Raw genomic sequence first — 18,395 nt, forward strand, 5'->3', positions numbered from 1 at the left:
GCCGCTCCAGCTGTGCGATGGTCCGCCGCACCTGTGTGCGGCCGTATATGCGCCGGCGGGCCACCGCATAGGCATTCCGCTTCTGCCTATTGGTTATAAACGGCCCTGCACGGCCCAGCCTGGTCTCCATAACGGAGACCAGTGTCCTTAGCTCTGCTGCAGAAAAAGGTGCTGCTCTGCCATAGGCCACCATCTTAGCAATGGCACAAATCAAGCGATCATGTCCTGTCATTGGTTGATCAGAGTGGTATTTGGTATTAACTTTATTGTTCATTTTTACAGTAACAGCGTGTATGCGCCAGAACAGACGGCTAACCCATTGCATCGCAAACCCACACTTGCTGTACCTTTGCATAGTTTAGCAGACCATGCCATTACTTACTATCTCCTAAACAGACAGTGTAAAATAAGATGGGAACCCATTATATATAATCTATTACATTCACCAAACATGGGTATAAGCAACAGGTGAAATAGTCTGCATCACTAGCCACTTACACCTAACTCAACAAGGTACTAAACAGCTATTTTATGGTGAAAGCTATGCAGCAGAAACATAGCAAATAGTGCCAGAACTTTTCCCAATATTAGGCCATGCTGCCATGTGTACACTTACCTTCTACTGGGCCACACTAGAGATGTGGAATGAAAAGTAGCTTGCATCAAGGCTGAATTTGGAGACCTTTCACATGTGATTTGGATGCTAGCACTGATTACTTTTGCCTAAGTGGTGGACTGGATTTACATATGGAATGGGTATTGTCATTTGTAATACATACCAAACAAGTGCTCAGTACAGATGTACATTCACATATACATTTCATGTCTGACCTCAGTTTTATTTGGTCATTGGTGTACAAATCTGCATTTACCTACTATATCAGACTTACTAAGTTTGCCAGGTTTTTTTAAAATAAATTTCTGCAGCTAGGGGCGTGGCCTATGCGCCGCACGGTTGACGCTGCCGTACGGAACGCGGCCGTACGGAACGCAGGGTGTCGCTGATGTACGCCAATTACAGAAATAGTATATAAAGGTGTGTTAGACAAATGCAATGTTGTTGCACACATGTCTGCATCTCTATCTGAGGAAGAGCAGGAGTGGCAGGACCTATTTGCCCGCATGGACTCCAGCACCACCTATGTCCCCATCAACCCAGACCAGCCATTGGGGGAAGAGCAGCCAGATGGGCCATCTACATCAGGCCAATCGGCAGCTGGCCCATCTTCAGCCTCAGCAGAATCATTGGGAACACAGCAGGTGGCTTCCCAACAGAGTAGCCTGGCCAGCACTTCGAGTACAGCGACAGGTGGCCGTGGCCGTGGCAGTGGCCGTGCCAGTGGCAGTGGCGATGCCAGTGGCCGTGGCCGTGGCAGTGGCGGTGCCAGTGGTCGTGGCCGTGGCCGAAATAGGGCAACAGAGGAACCAACCACCAGAAACATGGCATTCGAAGCACAAGAGCTTGCCATCCTGGTGCCCCGCGCACGGGATTGGATCGAGTGTCCACAGGACCGGTTGACACACACAAGGAGATGGAAGATCTGGGAGGACATAATGGCGGAGATTAATGCGGTGGCTCCACAAGTTCGTGAGACGGAGCACGTTAAGAAGAGGCAAGTTCATGTGTGTTACATTTGAGCAGTACAAGACCAGTAATGTTTACATTACATATTAGATGGAGTTGGTCAATGGGCGGTCACGTTGCTTGGAGGCACAGACATGTTTGCCATGTCATTGAATTGATAGTTATTGTAGGGTGAGTGTATCTTCTAAGGGTTGGTTTTCAAATTTAATATAATCTTAGTTTGGTGTCATGAGGCACATGTTTTATTATGGTGCAGATTGCAATGGATGCTACAGCAAACATGAGGAGTGACATGTATTAATATGTAAACTTTGATTGCAGGTGGCACGACTTCAAAACGAACCTCAAGAAGAAATTGACCCAGCGGTGGGAACACAGCCACACCTCTGGGGCTGGCCCCATGCCATCAAAGCTGCAGCTCACCCCCCTGGAAGAGATGGCAGAGTGCTGCATTGCAGTCGAGGAGGTCCGGGGGGTGAGCACCATAGACAGCGAGGCCCCAGCGGAAGTCATGGCTTCTTTGCTTGAAGGTAATTATTTGCCATGCCATAAGTAGCTGGTTCTAATTTTGCATGGAATGTGTTGTAATTGTAATTTTCTCTTTCACCAGCATCCCCACCGCTTGGTCAAGAATCTCTTGAGGAGGTTGATGAGTCTGTGCCACCTGCCACCTGTACCAGGCCCCTGCAGCAGCAGCCACTGACCGTGGCTGAATTGGCCACGTGGGGGCAGGTGCTTGGCAATATTCACCAGCAGGGAGAGTCGGCATCAGAGCGGGTGCGTAGGACCGAGGAGGTGTTGCAGGGTTTGGTCAGCAGCCAACAGACGCTGGGAGCCTGCAGGCTATGGCTGCCACCCAGCAATCAATTGCTGCTAGCCTGCAGGTGCTGGCTGATCAAGCCCTGCGGCAAAATGACCTCCTCCTCCACCATAATAAGCTTATGGTGGAGCTACTTGCCAGAAATAGGGTCCTAATGTCATCCGTTTCTGGTGCATTACCAACATCAGCACTCCCTGCTGCCAGAGGGGGAAGACGATCCACCCCCTCCCAAAGCATCTGCTCCACCTGGCCCACCATCTGACCGTGGCCGTGGCTGTGGCCGAAGAGCTACTGCACGTGGCAAGGAGCCTGCCAGGGGCAAACGTGCCCGCAAATGAACTTGTGTCCGCATTAATCTCCACCCTTATGTCTTCCCAAATCTTTCATTGAGCTGTGTGTGTCAGCTTCCTGTGTCCAATTCCGTGAAGAGGGTACCCACATTTGCCCTCGCTTCGAATGTCATGTTTGGTTCCCCTGTTGCCCTGTTTCGGCTAGCATTACTGTCTGCTGTACTTGAAGTGTTGGTGCTTTACTTTTGTTGAGAAGCCACCTGATGAGCTCCTAATGATTCTGCTGTGGCTATGTATGTCTAGAATACATGGATTTATTATATATTATTTAATTGTCTTCCTGCTATGCTACCTTTTATTTTGTGGCGATTTCTAATTTATTTTATAAGTTCATTTAATAAATGTTTTTTTGTTTCCCCCAAATGTGTGGTTTAATTGATACATGTAGAAGTGACATGTGTATTTGTATTATTAATATTAAGTTGTGTTCATTATTTGCAGTGTAAAAGTGTGTGAAAAGTGCAGCATATATGTGTGTGTTTAGTAATGTTCCATTTAAGCTGCAATGGTTCCAATTGAAGCAGTGACAAGCGTGTAATTAACAAGTAATGAGTAAAGTAGGTGATTGTATTGTGTTCAGCTGACATTGGTTGAGGTGCGTCCGTCCTGATTAGGCGTTCCGATTGCCTAGCGCATGACCGAGTGGTGTCCGCAAAGCAATACTTGCTTATGGACACCGCATATTTCTTGCCTTTTTGTTTGCGTGCATTCAGTGTGCTGTCCGAATGCACGCCCACCAAAATAAGTGCACTCCCCCGTGTCCGCCCATGTTTCCGCCCAGTTTAGCCCACTTTGAAAGTACGCCCCTGTGTCATTCCGAATGACGCCCATAATATGCCCATATTTCCCGAGTGTTTGCGGTGCACATTTCTGTACAGTATTAGTGAGTACAAGTACGTAGACCATGCGTGGCACATGCGCATAGCGTTCCCCACGCATGCGCAGACGGCTAAAAAACGCCATCCGAAAGTATACGGAAATGTACGCACCAACCAGAATAATGCCCTATATCCCAAACATTCTTGAATCACTGCACCCTAGTGTATCAGATTTTTTTTTTTTTTTTTTTACGGTAGACCTTGGCCAAAAGTTTCCTATTGTGCAAAAAATTAAGTAAAGCAAATTTTGCTTACCTGTCATTCGGTTAAGCTGGCCATACTGTACATCAGAATGACCTGCTCACAATCATGACAGTCCCAGACTCATGAATTGGTGGATTTTGGACACACAATGTGAACACAATCCGTCGTATGATCCAGCTGCTGCATAGGACCGTTCGTCCCACAATCGATTGTAAGCATCTAAAATGTCTGAAAGCTGACATTCAAATGACGCCATCATATGAGTTGTTGAACGAGCAATTGCATGTGCTTAAAAGCACATACAACCTGCTCCCAACTATAACTGATCAGACAAGCTGCATGTCTGCTTAGAGGACCAACCATTTGACTCACAGGACCAACGCATTGCACGGTTGTGTGCACACGATATGCATACAATCCATTATATAACCCCTCAAGATTGTACGCTTGGGTAGGCGGTGGAGGGTGGTGGTGAGCAGGGATGTATTGCCGCCCTACTTCTGTATGTTAGGATTATCAGCCACCAGTACTGGATCTGCCAATCACATTGATCATAAATAATTTAATTTGATCCAGGACCAAATCCGTAGAATTGCTAAAGGTGCCCTACTGTACCCCAAGACATCCAGTTTGGGAACACTGTTTTAAGCAATGTCTCCTCTGTTATCAGTTTGGGTATTTTTAAGGTTTTCCCACATGTGGGCCATACTTCCCCTTTGGTTTCCATCATAGGCTCAAAAAGATGAATTTTAATATGTATTGTTACTGGGAAACTCTATTGATTTGCTATAATTGCAGTCTGTGGCACTTATAATGCCAGGCTCCTTACACACTGCTGTTCAGCGTGTGTAACTTCATGACACAGAAAAGGGGCAAAAACTTTTTTTGTGTTGAGTGAGCCGAGTCCATTTTTGCCTGCTGATGATTAGTAGAGTGGCACAGGTAAGGAGCCGGATCACAATCATCAGATCAGGTATCAAGATGGGTCAGAGGAGCTCCAGATGGGGAACCTGGGGTACTCATCCCCTGTGCCCCACTTCTGAATCTGGCCCTGTCTTACCCTCTGAAGCCCACCCCCACCATTGCATGCTTCTCACTTATGATGGGTTTCTCGCTTTTTGTTTCCTATTCTCCCGGTGCCCCCCATAGTTGCGGTGCTGATGTAAGCTATTTCTGATTTGCCTCGGTCAGAGAATGTAACCTGTACAGACCATTCAGACTTTAAAAATGTGGAAATGATTTAGCAAAATTCCTTCCAACACATCAAGTATATGCAACTATTACGAAAGCTGTCAAGACAAAGACAGCTTGTGGTTGTGCAATCTAGAAATGATTCCTGCAGCTAATAACTAAATATGTAACTTAACATATAGCCTTAAGATAATACAAAGGTAAAGAATAAGTTATGCTGGCCACACAGGCTGCAATTTCTGCAGAAATACTGCAATGTGTTTGATGTCAAAATGATCCATGTCTGTTAATTATCAGAACAAAATCATTATCTGAAAATGTCGTTGGAAAATGAGAACCGACATTGATCTACTTGTGGTCAACTTCAGTCTCCAGTGACCAGGGCACCCTAGGCAAAACTTCAACCTACTTCCCCGCCCCCTCCACCCACACTGTCACCAATACCCATCTCTCTAGCCCTTGTAGTGAAAGTGTAGAGGTGGCATCTTAGAAGTTCCACAGCTGTTGCCTGCATTAAGTACAGTACAAGGATGTACTTGGTGGTGCCTCCCCCAGACTCTGGTGCCTTAAGCAGCTGCCTATGGCTGCCCTTCCAGTGACACAAGACAACTGTATTTTTCAGTTTATGTGGGCGAAATTGATGTCCCTGGTGCTTAGACAGGATTTAATTGCATAATGTCAACAAACAGACCAGTGTGAATAATATATGTGTAACATCTTTGACAACATGGTACATTTACATTCTGTACATTAGGTACATTGGTGCTGGTGCAGAATGAGTTCTATACCAGTTTGTTCAGAGTAGATTACATACCCGGCGGCACACATATGTCAGTGCATACATGCATAAAATAGCATAGTTTGAGTACAACTAGAATGTGAACAAATGCAGACTGGACACACATGCATATATCAAGTCATATTATATATACAGGTGGCTGAGGGCAGTTGCAATTGTGCAATGCTTTTGAGGACAGTGGACTGGTTGTGATTGGCTGATTCTGAATGCACCACTGATGCTGATAGGTGTATTTGTAAGCTAAATAAATGCTTGAAACCATGGATGTAATTGTGTGTATGCCAATAATAAAATTGGTACATATGTTATTGTAGCAGGGTACAGACTGCAGGAAAGTGTGCTGTCTGGGGTGTGACATCACAAATGCATCATCATGGCTCCGCCCACCCTATGCAATGTTGAAAAGCGGGCACTGTATAGTGGGGGGGGGGGGGGCTATGATGACACAATTCAGCACTAATAGTATCATAATTTCTTCATTGGACCACCCACTTGTACTCTGTGGTAGGCAGCCAAGGGGGAATGCAGTAATGTATCAGGGGTATACTTGCCCACATTTCATGGGGACCAAGAAAGACACATGATTTTCGTGATCCTCCTGGACATTCTGAGAGTGTAGGCAATTATAGCATTTCTGTCAAAATTCAACAGAATTGTTCAGATATGGGATTACGGCAACATAGCACCTCTAGTTTAGCCACCACCACTGCCAACAAAACTTCAAATTGTTAAACCCTTCAGGGGTCTTTCTCAAGCAAATGCCATTGATAACTGGTATTTTTTTTTCATCTTCCCCACTTGGGAGACACATTGATGCTGAGTTTATATTTTAGAAAGAAATTTGTTTGTGTTCTTGAAACTATTTTAAAACACATTTTGTAGTTAAAAATTCAGATGTGATCGCTGTACTGTGAGCTGCATTTATGACCTACTGTATACTTGTGAGAAGGATTAAGGGCCAGATGTATCAAGCTTCAAAAGTCTTAAAATGGAGAGTGATAAACAGCCAGCCAATCAGCTCCTACCTGTCATCTCACAGGCTGTGTTTGAAAAATAACAGATAGGAGCTGATTGGCTGGTTGTTTATTACTCTCCATTTTATTACTTTTTGAAGCTTGATACATCTGGCCCCTAGAGAATTGATGATCGACCTACTGTGTGTGGACGAAGGAAGTGGTGGACATACTGCACATTACCTTGTGGATGTTACACAGAAACAGGGCTTGTCATTTGTGACCACACCAGTGGGTAGGCTTCCGATCATTTTATTTGTTTTGATTTCTTGAGGTGTGGGATCTTCCTCAGATTTCCTTGCCACAGGCAGCAGTCTGCAGGCACATTTGAGAGATTTCACACATATTTGTTGCCCAATAATTTAGGCTCTAGCAATTTGCCCAAGTGTTACCAAAGTAGTGACCATAAAATGTGGTGATTGTTGTTTGTTCCCTCCTTAGTCTGCTGAACAGGGGCTCTTTTCTGAGGCTGGGAGTCATTTGTGAAGTGCATTGACAGAATCAGCGTAATAACCACTGTCCTTGAAGTCCTGTTTAGCTGGCTAAAAAGTGTTAAAAACATCAAGAAACACTTTGGGGTAAATTAACTAAAGCTGCTTTCATACCGCAAAACCTGCTTTGACCTGGTATTTAAAAACATTTATTAAAATGGGTCAGAGCAAATAAAACCCCTATCAGACCGCATGTTAATACTGGGTCTCAAGCAGGTTTGCGGTGTGAAAGCAGCTGGAGGAGAACAGGACAGACAGTAGGTTTGAGACAGCGCAGTGCATATTTACTAAGCGGAACCTGCTCATTTCATATGTGCATATATAATGAGCGGGTCCCGCTCATTACATATATACATATGTAGTGAGCGCTCCCACTCATTTCATATGTGCATATATAATGAGCGGGTTCCGCTTAGTAAATATTCAATGCGCTGGGTCCCCTTTATTATATATGCACGGAGCAGGATCAGCTCAGTGCTCACTGCTGCCTAAATACCGGTTCAGAGCCGTTCACACTGCATAAAAACGGCTCTGAACTGTGTAGGACTCTGCTTTTTAACCGTTTGCAAATACCAGTTATTTGTAACCGGTAAATGCAGACTGGTGCTTTCACACTGCAGCTCTAAACAGTTTAAAAGGCTAAAAAATCGGCAATATACTGGTTAAGAGCTGCAGTGTGAAAGGGGTATAAGATGGCAGTTCTATTGAAGATGAGATGTTGATATGGGCAACCAATCAGATTCTATCTATTATCTTCTGGAAGGTGCTAAATAAATAAGAATTAGGTTCTGATTGATTGTTATTGACAGCATCCCATCTTCAATAGAACTTCTATCTTAGTAAATGTTCCCCTTTATCTGGACACTGTTAGGGCCAGTGATAGGGTAAGACCGGGCTGGGCAATTGCGGCCCTCCAGATATTGAGGAACTACACATCCCAGGATGCTTTGCATTAGTTTTGCTATGTGGCCATGCTAAAACTGATGCAAGGCATGCTGGGATGTGTAGTTCCTCAACATCTGGAGGGCCGCAATTGCCCAGCCCTGGGGTAAGAGCATGCATACGTACCAACAATGAAGTGCACCAACACATTCTCCAATCACACAACAGCCTAATGTATCTAGTGCTTCTAGTACAGATGGGTCTTGTCCCATCTTGGCAGGGGATGGCGCTGGCGTCTCAGTGCATTCGCTGGCGTGGCTGCTGGCGGGTCGCCAGCGCAGACGCCATGGCGACCCGCCAGCAAGGATGGGACAAGACCCATCTGTATGTATATTATTCTACATAAAGGTATTCATGTTAGAATCTGCTCCTTTATGTGGGTGCACTATTATATTGTACTATTTCCCAGAAAGTAATACAAAGTTTTAATCCACTGGTATTGAAATCTTTATGTCCTTGTTTACTGCTTATGTTTTCACAAACAATGATTGTAAGGCTTTTATTGCATTTGCATCTTTAATGAACAGTTATCATAATCACCTAATGGCTGTGTTGATGTACTTTAATAATTTATTTGCATATCTGTTATTTAACATTATAATATTGTATCTATTAAATATGTAAAAGTGCCTCACTTATGTTATGTTTCAATGCTTTATACTTGATTTTGCCACTTATATAATTTACTGTATTGCATGCAAATTGCATTTATATACAGGTATCTGTGTTGGTGTATGCATAATGCCAATGTCTCAAAGTAGATCACATGATTACATTTCTTTGAAATCAAATAAACTAATCAGGACTTGAGCAAGTTACCTCTTTCCACTATATCTGGTAAATGTCCTTTCCAGACAATCATATTTTATAGGCAATACATAACTGTGACTCAAAACACCTCTCACAAGCATTAGGTCGACATGGGCTAGGTCGACATTCAAAAGGTCGACATGGGGTTTTCCACTGTTTTTGAGCCGACATGTGTCGACAGGTGGTATTTCATGCCCTCCCATCCACTGGGGCATGGTGGGAGAATAAAATAGTGTCCCGAGCGTAGCAAGGCACCTTGCCCGAAGCATTTCGAGCGAAGTCAGGGGATGCGATGCACTTTAAACTGTGTCCATGTCCACTGTGTCCACATTCGGGTAAAAAAAACTGTGAAAAACCCCATGTCAACCTTTTGACTGTTGACCTAGCCCATGTCGACCTAATGCTTGTGTCGACCTAATGTCCTGTCGACCTAGACACATGTCGACCTTGACCCATGTCGAGCTAGACTTATGTTGACATTGCTGTCTGTCGACCTAGTGGTGTCGACCAAATGCTTGTCGACCTAGTTGGTGTAGACCTAACAACCCACACCCGTTGTACCTCCCCCGGAATGACTCTGCCTGTCAATCAGGCAGAGGTGTTCACAATACTGCGACACGACGACGACAGGACCCATTCGGCGCATGTACAGAATGTATCCTGCGCTTACGCAGTTCCACAATAATCTGCACAGTGGATCGCTTGTGCAATCCATGCTGAATGAGGACCACAGAGTGTATGCTACTGAGCTAAGCAAACACAATGGTAGTGATGCACACTTTTACTACTCTCAGTTGCATTCCTATGAAAGGAAGCATGCTTACAGGTGTGGTCTGTCCTCTGGAATATGTACAAGTATTCATACCGGCAAGTACAGTATATTGATTTGAGGAAGTGAACGTAATATGACAGCAATGATGGCCGACCTATATTCATATAGCCCCAAAGTGTCAATCAAGCTATACTTGCATAGTTTCAATACTCAATCCTTACAAATAAATTGTGTACAAATGTCGCCAATTTATTATATTTATTTGACTTGTATAAAATAATGGTATATTACCACAGTTATAATTAGTGGGGTGCATAAAACAGATCATTTTCATATGTAGCAATTAACGCTAATGCTGCATGTTAAGGATTTACACAGCTGGGAATATTCCCCCGCTGATACTGCAGGCTGTAAACCTGTTGAGTAACATAACAAGGGTATCATTCAGTTTGGAAGCGATTCTTTGCTTTTGGTAAAAGGGAAATCCTGTGTGAGGTCCGTGGATGAAGCTCATGAAGCGCACTGTGTTGGAGGAGGGCACCTAATTCCTATCCATCTGAAATGTTGGCAAGAATGGAATGTATCGACTCCACGAAAGCCTTCTTAGGTATTTTGTGACAAAAGGCAGATCATAACAAGACTGTCCTTCGCTGCCATTAGTTTTCCCTGCATGCATTTGTTTATGCCAAGCTGAAGTTCCCCTTTCTTCATCTGAACCTAAGCGGAAATAAGAAAACAAGATCATCATTTCTAGCTGAACAAATGATTTATTGCACTATGCTGGTTGCTAGCCAAAACAAGCAAGAACGTTGGAGAGCAACATCCTGAGATCAGATGCTTATGCACACAAATCTCATATTAAATGTACAGTAGTTCAAGTCACCCTGTATTGTTTCAATGAATAAAGATCCTGCATCTGTCTGTTTTTTAGAAGTGGTTCCAAAAGCCAATACTTATTTCCCTCACCCATTCTGGCTGCACTTACCAACTGTAGAAGCCGTCCCCTTCAGCATGCTGTATGACATCGCTCAGGTTGAAAGTGCCACACAGTGGAAAGTAGTGCATACTGTATACCATGAACTGACAAATTCTAGGGGCCTTCGAGCAGGGGTTTGCTGGTGCCTTTGGAGTTTCTTATGAGCAGTGGCGGCCCATACCTTTCGGCAGGAGGGGGGCTGCCGCTGATCACGGTGCAGCCCATATGTAAAAACCCCCTCTGCTTATGAGGCTAGCAGAGACTGCTGCCTGGCTGCTTTTGATTATGCATTACAGAAAATCAGAGCTGCTGGTAAACAATCTCTACCGGCCTGCAGCCAAACAGTTACTGGCTGTAAGCATGCTAATTGCTGGATGGCGGATAGCAGGGGTATGGATCATTGGATAGACAGCAACTACGTAGACAAGCATTAGGTCAACTAGGTCGACATGCATCAAGGTCGACATGCAGGAAGGTCAACATGACTGAAGGTTGACATGGGTTAGGTCGACAATCATTATGTCAACATGGGGAAAGTCGACACTGAAACTTAGCACCATGTCCCCTTGCATGGTTCGCTGTGCATACTATTTTATTCTCCCGCCATGCCCTAGTGGATGGTAGGGCATGATATACCGCCTGTCGGCACATGTAGGCTCAAAATAGAAAGTGAAAACCCCCATGTTGACCTTTTGACTGTTGACCTTCCCCATGTAGAACTAATGACCCTGTCAACCTAACCCATGTTGACACTCAGTCATGTTGACCTTCCTGCATGTCAACCTTCAGTCGACCTAATGCTTGTCGACCTAATGCTTGTAGACCTAGTGACCATATCCCGATAGCAGTTAAATATGAATATCCTTGATTTTATTGTGTTTCAATTATAAAACCAATACTTATATATTAAGAATGGATGTGCACCGGCCACTTTTCGCGTTTTGGGTTTTAGGTTCTGATTACCTTCAGGTTTTGGGTTCTAATAAGTTTTGCCAAATCACCCCCTAAACGTTTTGTGTTTTTGGGTTCTGATTTTTTTTTTTTTTAAAGCATAAAAACTGCTAAAAAAAATTTTTCCTCCTACGCTATTATTAACCTCAATAACATTAATTTCCACTCATTTCCAGTCTATTTTGAACACTTCACACCTCACAAAAAAAAATTTTTAGGGCAAAAGTTTGCACCGAGGTAGCTGTATAACTATGTTAAGCCACACAAGTCTGTGGCCGTGTCACAGTCCCTCAGATAACAATCTCCTGACCAGCAGCTCTTTGCTCCTTTGTAGACTTGTGTCCGCCGGAAACAGAGCTACAACATAAGCTTTAAACGGAGGATCGAGCACAGTGTCCAGAATGTATTCCTCTGACTTTAACAGACTGATCACTCTTGTATCCTGGCAAAGCGTATGGAAGGCTTCATCCACAAGAGCTACATGCTTTGTGGAATTGCAACGCTTTAGCTCCTCCTTCACTTTCTCCAGCTGCTTATGTAACATCCTGATCAGGGGAATCACCTGACTCAAGCTGGCAGTGTCGGAACTGACTTCACATGTGGCAAGTTCAAAGGCTGGAAAACCTTGCACAACACAGAACTCAGCCTCCATTGCGCTTGAGTCAGGTGCAGCCCGCTCCTCTGCCTATGTTGTAGGTGGCTGTGTGGGCTTGAATGGCCTTTTGCTGCTCCTCCATACTCTGCAGCATATAGAGGGTGGAGTTCCAGCTCATCACAACCTCTTGTTTAAGCTGACGGCAGGGCAGGTTGAGGAGTTTTTGCTGCCGCTCCAGCCTTTGGCAGGCAGTAGCAGAATGCCAAAAGTGTCTGCAAATTTTGCGGCCCACCACAAGCATGCTCCTGTCACTGATGAAATGCTGAACCACCACTGTAGTGTGGGCAAAACATGGCACATGTTGGAAATTGCCCATGTGTAATGCCCGCACAATGTTACTGGCATTTTCCGACACCACAAATCCACAGGAGAGTCTAAGGGGGGGTAAGCCACTGGGAGATGATTTCCCTCAGTTTCTCTAAGAGGTTGTCGGCATTGTGCCTCTTCCTGAAACCAGTGATACACAGCGTAGCCTGCCTTGGAAGGAGCTGGCATGCAGGAGATGCTGCTGCTGCTGCGGTGCAGGGCGATGCATCTACCCAGTGGGCTGTCACAGTCATATAGTCCTTAGTTTTCCCTGATCCACTTGTCCACATGTCTGTAGTTAAGTGGACAGTGGGTACAGCTGCATTTTTCAGGGCACTGAGGACACTTTTTCTGATGTCCCTGTACATCCCGGGTATCGCCTGCCTAGTGAAGTGGAATCTAGATGGGATTTGGTCCCAGACACAATACCTCCATCAACTGTCTAAATCCCATTTCACTGATGGCGGACACCAGACACGCGTCTAACACCAACATAGCTGTCAAGGCCGTAGTTATCCGCTTTGCCATAGGATGACTACTGTCGTATTTTGTCCTCATGGCAAACAACTGTTGGACGGTCAATTGCTTAGTGAAAGACATAGCGGTCTTAGGACTTCCCCTCTGGGATGATGACCGACTCCCAGCAGCCGCAACAGCAGCAGTAGTAGGCATAGCGCTGCAGGATCCTCCGGAGGAATCTCGGATAGAAGAGGAGTCAGTCATGCTGGTGACATGGTCTGCAGAACTCCCCCCCCCCCAATCCGGATCAAGGAGGAACTTGACGAGGAGGGAGTTGGTTGTGTGATTTTCAGGCGCTTGTCTCCAACAGGAGGACCAAGGGATTTAGCCACAGTTCCTGAACTCAACACTGATTTATGAAGGGTCTTCAGGTGACGTATAAGTGAGGATGTCCCTAGGTAGGCAAGATATTTACCCCTGCTTATTGGAGCTTTACATAAGCTACATATGGCAATACATTTGTTGTCCAGATTCAGACCGTAGAGGTGGATTTATTGGTCCTCTGCCCAGGCATGACGATGTGCTATTTCATTCCATGGACAACAACTGTTTCATATCCCCCCGGGTGCCTCATTTAAGCAAACTACCTCATCATCCTCCTCGTCAACTTCCTCCTTAGTGCCAGCTACATCAATATCTGCCGCTTGGTCTACAACATTGACACCTTCATTATCTAAATCAGGAACTGCACTGTGGGTAATCCTTCCAGCATATGCAGAGGGAGTGCTGAAAATGGTGGATGGAGCCAGCTCTTCCCGTACAGTGATGGGAAGGTCAGGCATCGCAACCACCAACACCCTTGGACTCTCCTTGGGAGTTTGTGATAACATGTCTTTTTTAGTAGATGTTTGCTGTGTTTTGATGACAGCTGAAATCTCTTCAAATTTCTAAAGGGGGGAGTAGGAGGGCTTGCATGGTCATGTGTAGTTGAATACCAGTCACGAATACAGGCCAGGGCCTTAACGTTCCTTGCCATTCCATGTCGTAAATGGCACATTGCCGATTTTACGTTTCTCCTCCAATGATTTTTTTGGTCCTCCTTTTACTGAACTGTGGCTTTATGGATTGTACATGCACCATACTTTGATACTGAACATCGGCCTTGGCAGACAATGTTGATGACATATCATCGTCAATGTCATCATTACTACTTGCATTTGCAGCAGATTCAGAAGTAAGAGGAAGCGGCCCTTCATCTTTCCCTATTTGATTCTCCATATTTTGGATCTCCATTATTTTTGTGGAGTTATGCAATGTACTGTATTACACCACAGGACAGCACCACTGGAGTGCAAGTATATATGGCAGTAGATGCACCAGTAGAAAGGTAATATATATATACGCAGAAGATGCACCAGCAGGGAGATATTATTTATACGGCAGGAGATGCGCCAGCAGAGAGATATTATTTATACGGCAGTAGATGCACCAGTAGAGAGGTATTATATATATATGGCAGTATATGCACCAGCAGAGATATTATATTTATACGGCAGTATAATTATGCCCCAGCAGAGATATATTATTTTTATACGGCAGTATAATTGTGCACCAGCAGAGAGATATTATATATACAGCAGTTTAATTATGCGCCAGCAGAGAGATATTATATATACTGTAGTACAATTAATTATGCACCAGCAAAGAGATATTATTTTTATATGGCAGTACAATAATTATGCACCAGCAGAGAGATATTTTTATATGGCAGTATAATTATGCACCAGAAGCGAGATATTATATATACAGTAGTATAATTAATTATGCACCAGCAGAGAGATATTATTTTTATACGGCAGTATAATTATGCACCAGCAGAGAGATATTATATATACGGCAGTATAATTATGCACCAGCAGAGAGATATTATTTTTATATGGCAGAAAAATTTATTATGCACCGGCAGAGAGATATTATTTTATTTATACGGCAGTAGATGCACCAGTACATGTCACTAGTGGGCAGTGGCACTAGCAGGACAGTGGCACTAGTAGGCACTTGCAGTCACCCCAGCAGCAACAAAACCCCAGCTCCCTAACCTACCTAACCTAACAAAGCTCTGCACACAGACTATCCCTACTCTCTCTAACAAGCTCAAATCACGAGTGACAAATGGCGCCGGATGCTCGCTATTTATATAACGACCCGGATCTTGAGAGAATCCGGCACCAGGCAATGACATTTTGGGAAATACGAGCCCGCACATCTCTAATATTAAGTGGCTATTTTGTATATCTCTAATCTTCCTAGTTGTATATCTAGTGTTTCCCTGTATCAGTATTATTTCCATAATAAAATGACCCACAGAGTAAAAGTCAGCTCTGACAGAACCTATACCTTCTCCATCTGCCCAGATGGTTTTGTAGAATGTCAGATGCTCTCTGATCCTAAAGCTTGAGACTTTCCCCTAGTAATGCCTAATTCAGACTCTATTAAATTGACTTTTAGTGAATTGCGACAAACTATTAATGATTTCCCAGGAAGACATTAACAACACAGATGCTTTATAATGTAAAACAGATGACATTTGTTGCTCTCAGAGCTACGCAAGGAAATGGTAATGCAAAGAAATATGAGGCATAGAAAATAGAGTTACAGTTTTGTCTTCATACACTTGTTTCCATATGGTATAGAACGACTGGCGCGAGTCCGTTACTGCATACTGCTTCCTCAGCTGTGCCACTTTTTCCTTCACTCTGCTACTTTCTTCTCAATTGTAAATCTAAGATCACAAATACTGTATTGGGCTATACATTTACAGATTGAGGGACACATTAGCCTTTATGACAAAGTAAAAAATATAAACTACCAATCGGCTCCTAGATGTCATTTTTCAAACACAGGCTGTAACTATTATTATAATTAGGAGCTGGTTGGCTGTTACGTTATCTTTTTGCAATTGAGCACTATTCAAAGCTTAGTACACATCCATCTGTCTTTTCCTTCATTGTGCATCTTTTACACTTTGTTTTAATTTGCTTATAGATTACGAAGTATTTTGGATTAGTGTTTTGAAGCAGTTAAAGAGTAACTGTAAGTGGACACATGTGTAGGTACTGTATACTAACATACGCCTAATACAAGGTGCATGGAGTGGTAACACGTGTTCAGTATGATTTGCCGCCAGCTGGGATCCCGGAGGTCACAATCCCGACATCCATTTCCCAGCAGCCGGAATGCTCACTGGAGCTGGGGGGCACAAAGAGGCCCCTTGCGGACTCGGTGGCTTGATGCGCACACCACAAAGTTATATTTCCCTTTTACAAGGGTTGTGGACCTTCACAGGGAAGAATAGACTCTGTGCTTCAGGATTCCGACTGGCGGTAATGTCAGCAATTGGGATTTCCACGTTGGGATTGTGACCGTCGGGATACCGACTGTTGGCATATTAACTACATAACATTAACACTCGCGGTATTGTAAAACTCTTCCATGGCCTCTTTAAAAGCGAAAGCACTTTTTTTAATACCACAAAATGCACTAGTTAATACTATTGTCATATAACAGAAAGTTTCTCTAAAGCTGCCATTTCATAGATTAAATAACGTATTAAATACTCCTGATACACCAAGAACAGTAGGATTTAATACATTAGATAGACATAATAATGCATTAAATCCTACTGAAACACTAGCATCACCTTCTTTAGAAGAATTGGTTTACTCTGATCTCTGAGGTTAGTATACACTCTTCAACTCTAAAAGCATAAGTCTATTAAAACTAATAGTAGAAAACAAATATCAATAGGATTTTTCAAAGCATATATCAGGCAGTTTATCATAAAGGGAAATACAGTATGTGAAACTGAATCAAAGAACACAAGCTCGGTGGTTTCGGGTGTGGTATAGGGTTCCGACAGTCAGGATCTTGACAGTCATTATCCCGACGTCGGGATCCTGACTGGCCGGACCCAGACAGCATGGTAAGCGCAACCAATATCCTTGCAGGCACGGTGGCTCGCTACGCTCCCCACCTATTCTATTCTCCCTCTATGGGGGTCATGGACCCCCACAAAGGAGAATAGCCGGTGGCCGTCGGGCCCCCGTGTGTCGGGGTTTTGACTGTGGGGATCCTGACGTTGGTTAAATGACTGTCGGGATCCCGACTGTCGGGACCCCATCCGGTGGTTTCATCAGCCCTCCTACCATTTTGACTGTCTGTAATTAACATTTGTTTTATCCCTATTTCCAATTGTAAAGCTCAATAGAACTTGCTCCTCTGCATAAGAAACTGTTACCATTAATAATAATAATAATCAGCGAAAAGGATGAGGCTGCTACAAGATAATTACATTGGATGTGCTTTAAATAAGCTGTATCCAACTTTTGAACTAGGAGTAACAAAATAAAAAAGTGGCACAATATGTAAAACCTCATAACCTCATAAAATCATTTAATTATTTTGTGTTATCAGGGAATTACATTTATTCACAGATGATAGTAGATTTGTGTTTATTATCTTTTGAATAAACTTTTAGTTTTTAACCAAATCATTCTAATTTACATTTGCAAGGTTTTTGGAGATGTACAGTATTATCATATTTAGAATTTATACTATTTTCATATGATAAATTTGGTGATTTTAATTATTTAAAATGCAACCAAAATGAATGTGCAGTATCTCATTAAAACACTCAGGGGAGATGTGGCAAACATTGCAGAGAGATAAAGTGGGGAGCGTGGCGAGCGCAGCAAGCCTGCAAGGGGCTTCATTGTGCTCACTCCCCTGTCGGCAGTCAGGATTCCGATGTCAGACATATATGTGTCAGAATTCCGACTGTACAAGTACACAATAGTACAGTATATTACTGTATGACAGGTATTCCCAACCGCGGTCCTCAAGGCACACCAACAGTGCAGGTTTTAAAGATTTCCAGGCTTCAGCACAGATGGTTAATTCAAAATAAAGTACTAATTAATACCCCTTTTACACCGCCACAAAAACCTGGGGTTTTCCCTTGTGGATGCGGGTCAATGGTGGTGTAAAAGGAGGCAGAGAGGAGGTGAATGGCTAAATTACACCTGGCTTAATTGGATACAAATTGTTGAGAGGTTGTAGTGCCAACAAAACCATCTAAAAGGGACTCCTCCATACAACATCTCAGGATAAAACGCTGTGTGGACTCCATCACCA

General features: G+C 43.7%; 1 protein-coding gene across 1 annotated transcript in view; it reads right to left on the reverse strand.

Annotated features, from left to right (window-relative positions):
* Positions 1–10,169: 10,169 nt before the first annotated feature.
* LOC146072971 (solute carrier family 23 member 1-like) overlaps positions 10,170–18,395 on the reverse strand; it is a 176,821-nt gene continuing 168,595 nt past the window's right edge. Inside the window, exon 12 of the mRNA XM_083180141.1 lies at positions 10,170–10,572. Coding sequence (XP_083036267.1) covers positions 10,397–10,572 — 176 coding nt within the window. The 3' untranslated portion in view covers positions 10,170–10,396. The remainder of the gene's footprint in view (positions 10,573–18,395) is intronic.

Source organism: Crinia signifera, chromosome 4 (assembly GCF_055691185.1).
Source record: "Crinia signifera chromosome 4, ASM5569118v1, whole genome shotgun sequence".
Taxonomy (NCBI): domain Eukaryota; kingdom Metazoa; phylum Chordata; class Amphibia; order Anura; family Myobatrachidae; genus Crinia; species Crinia signifera.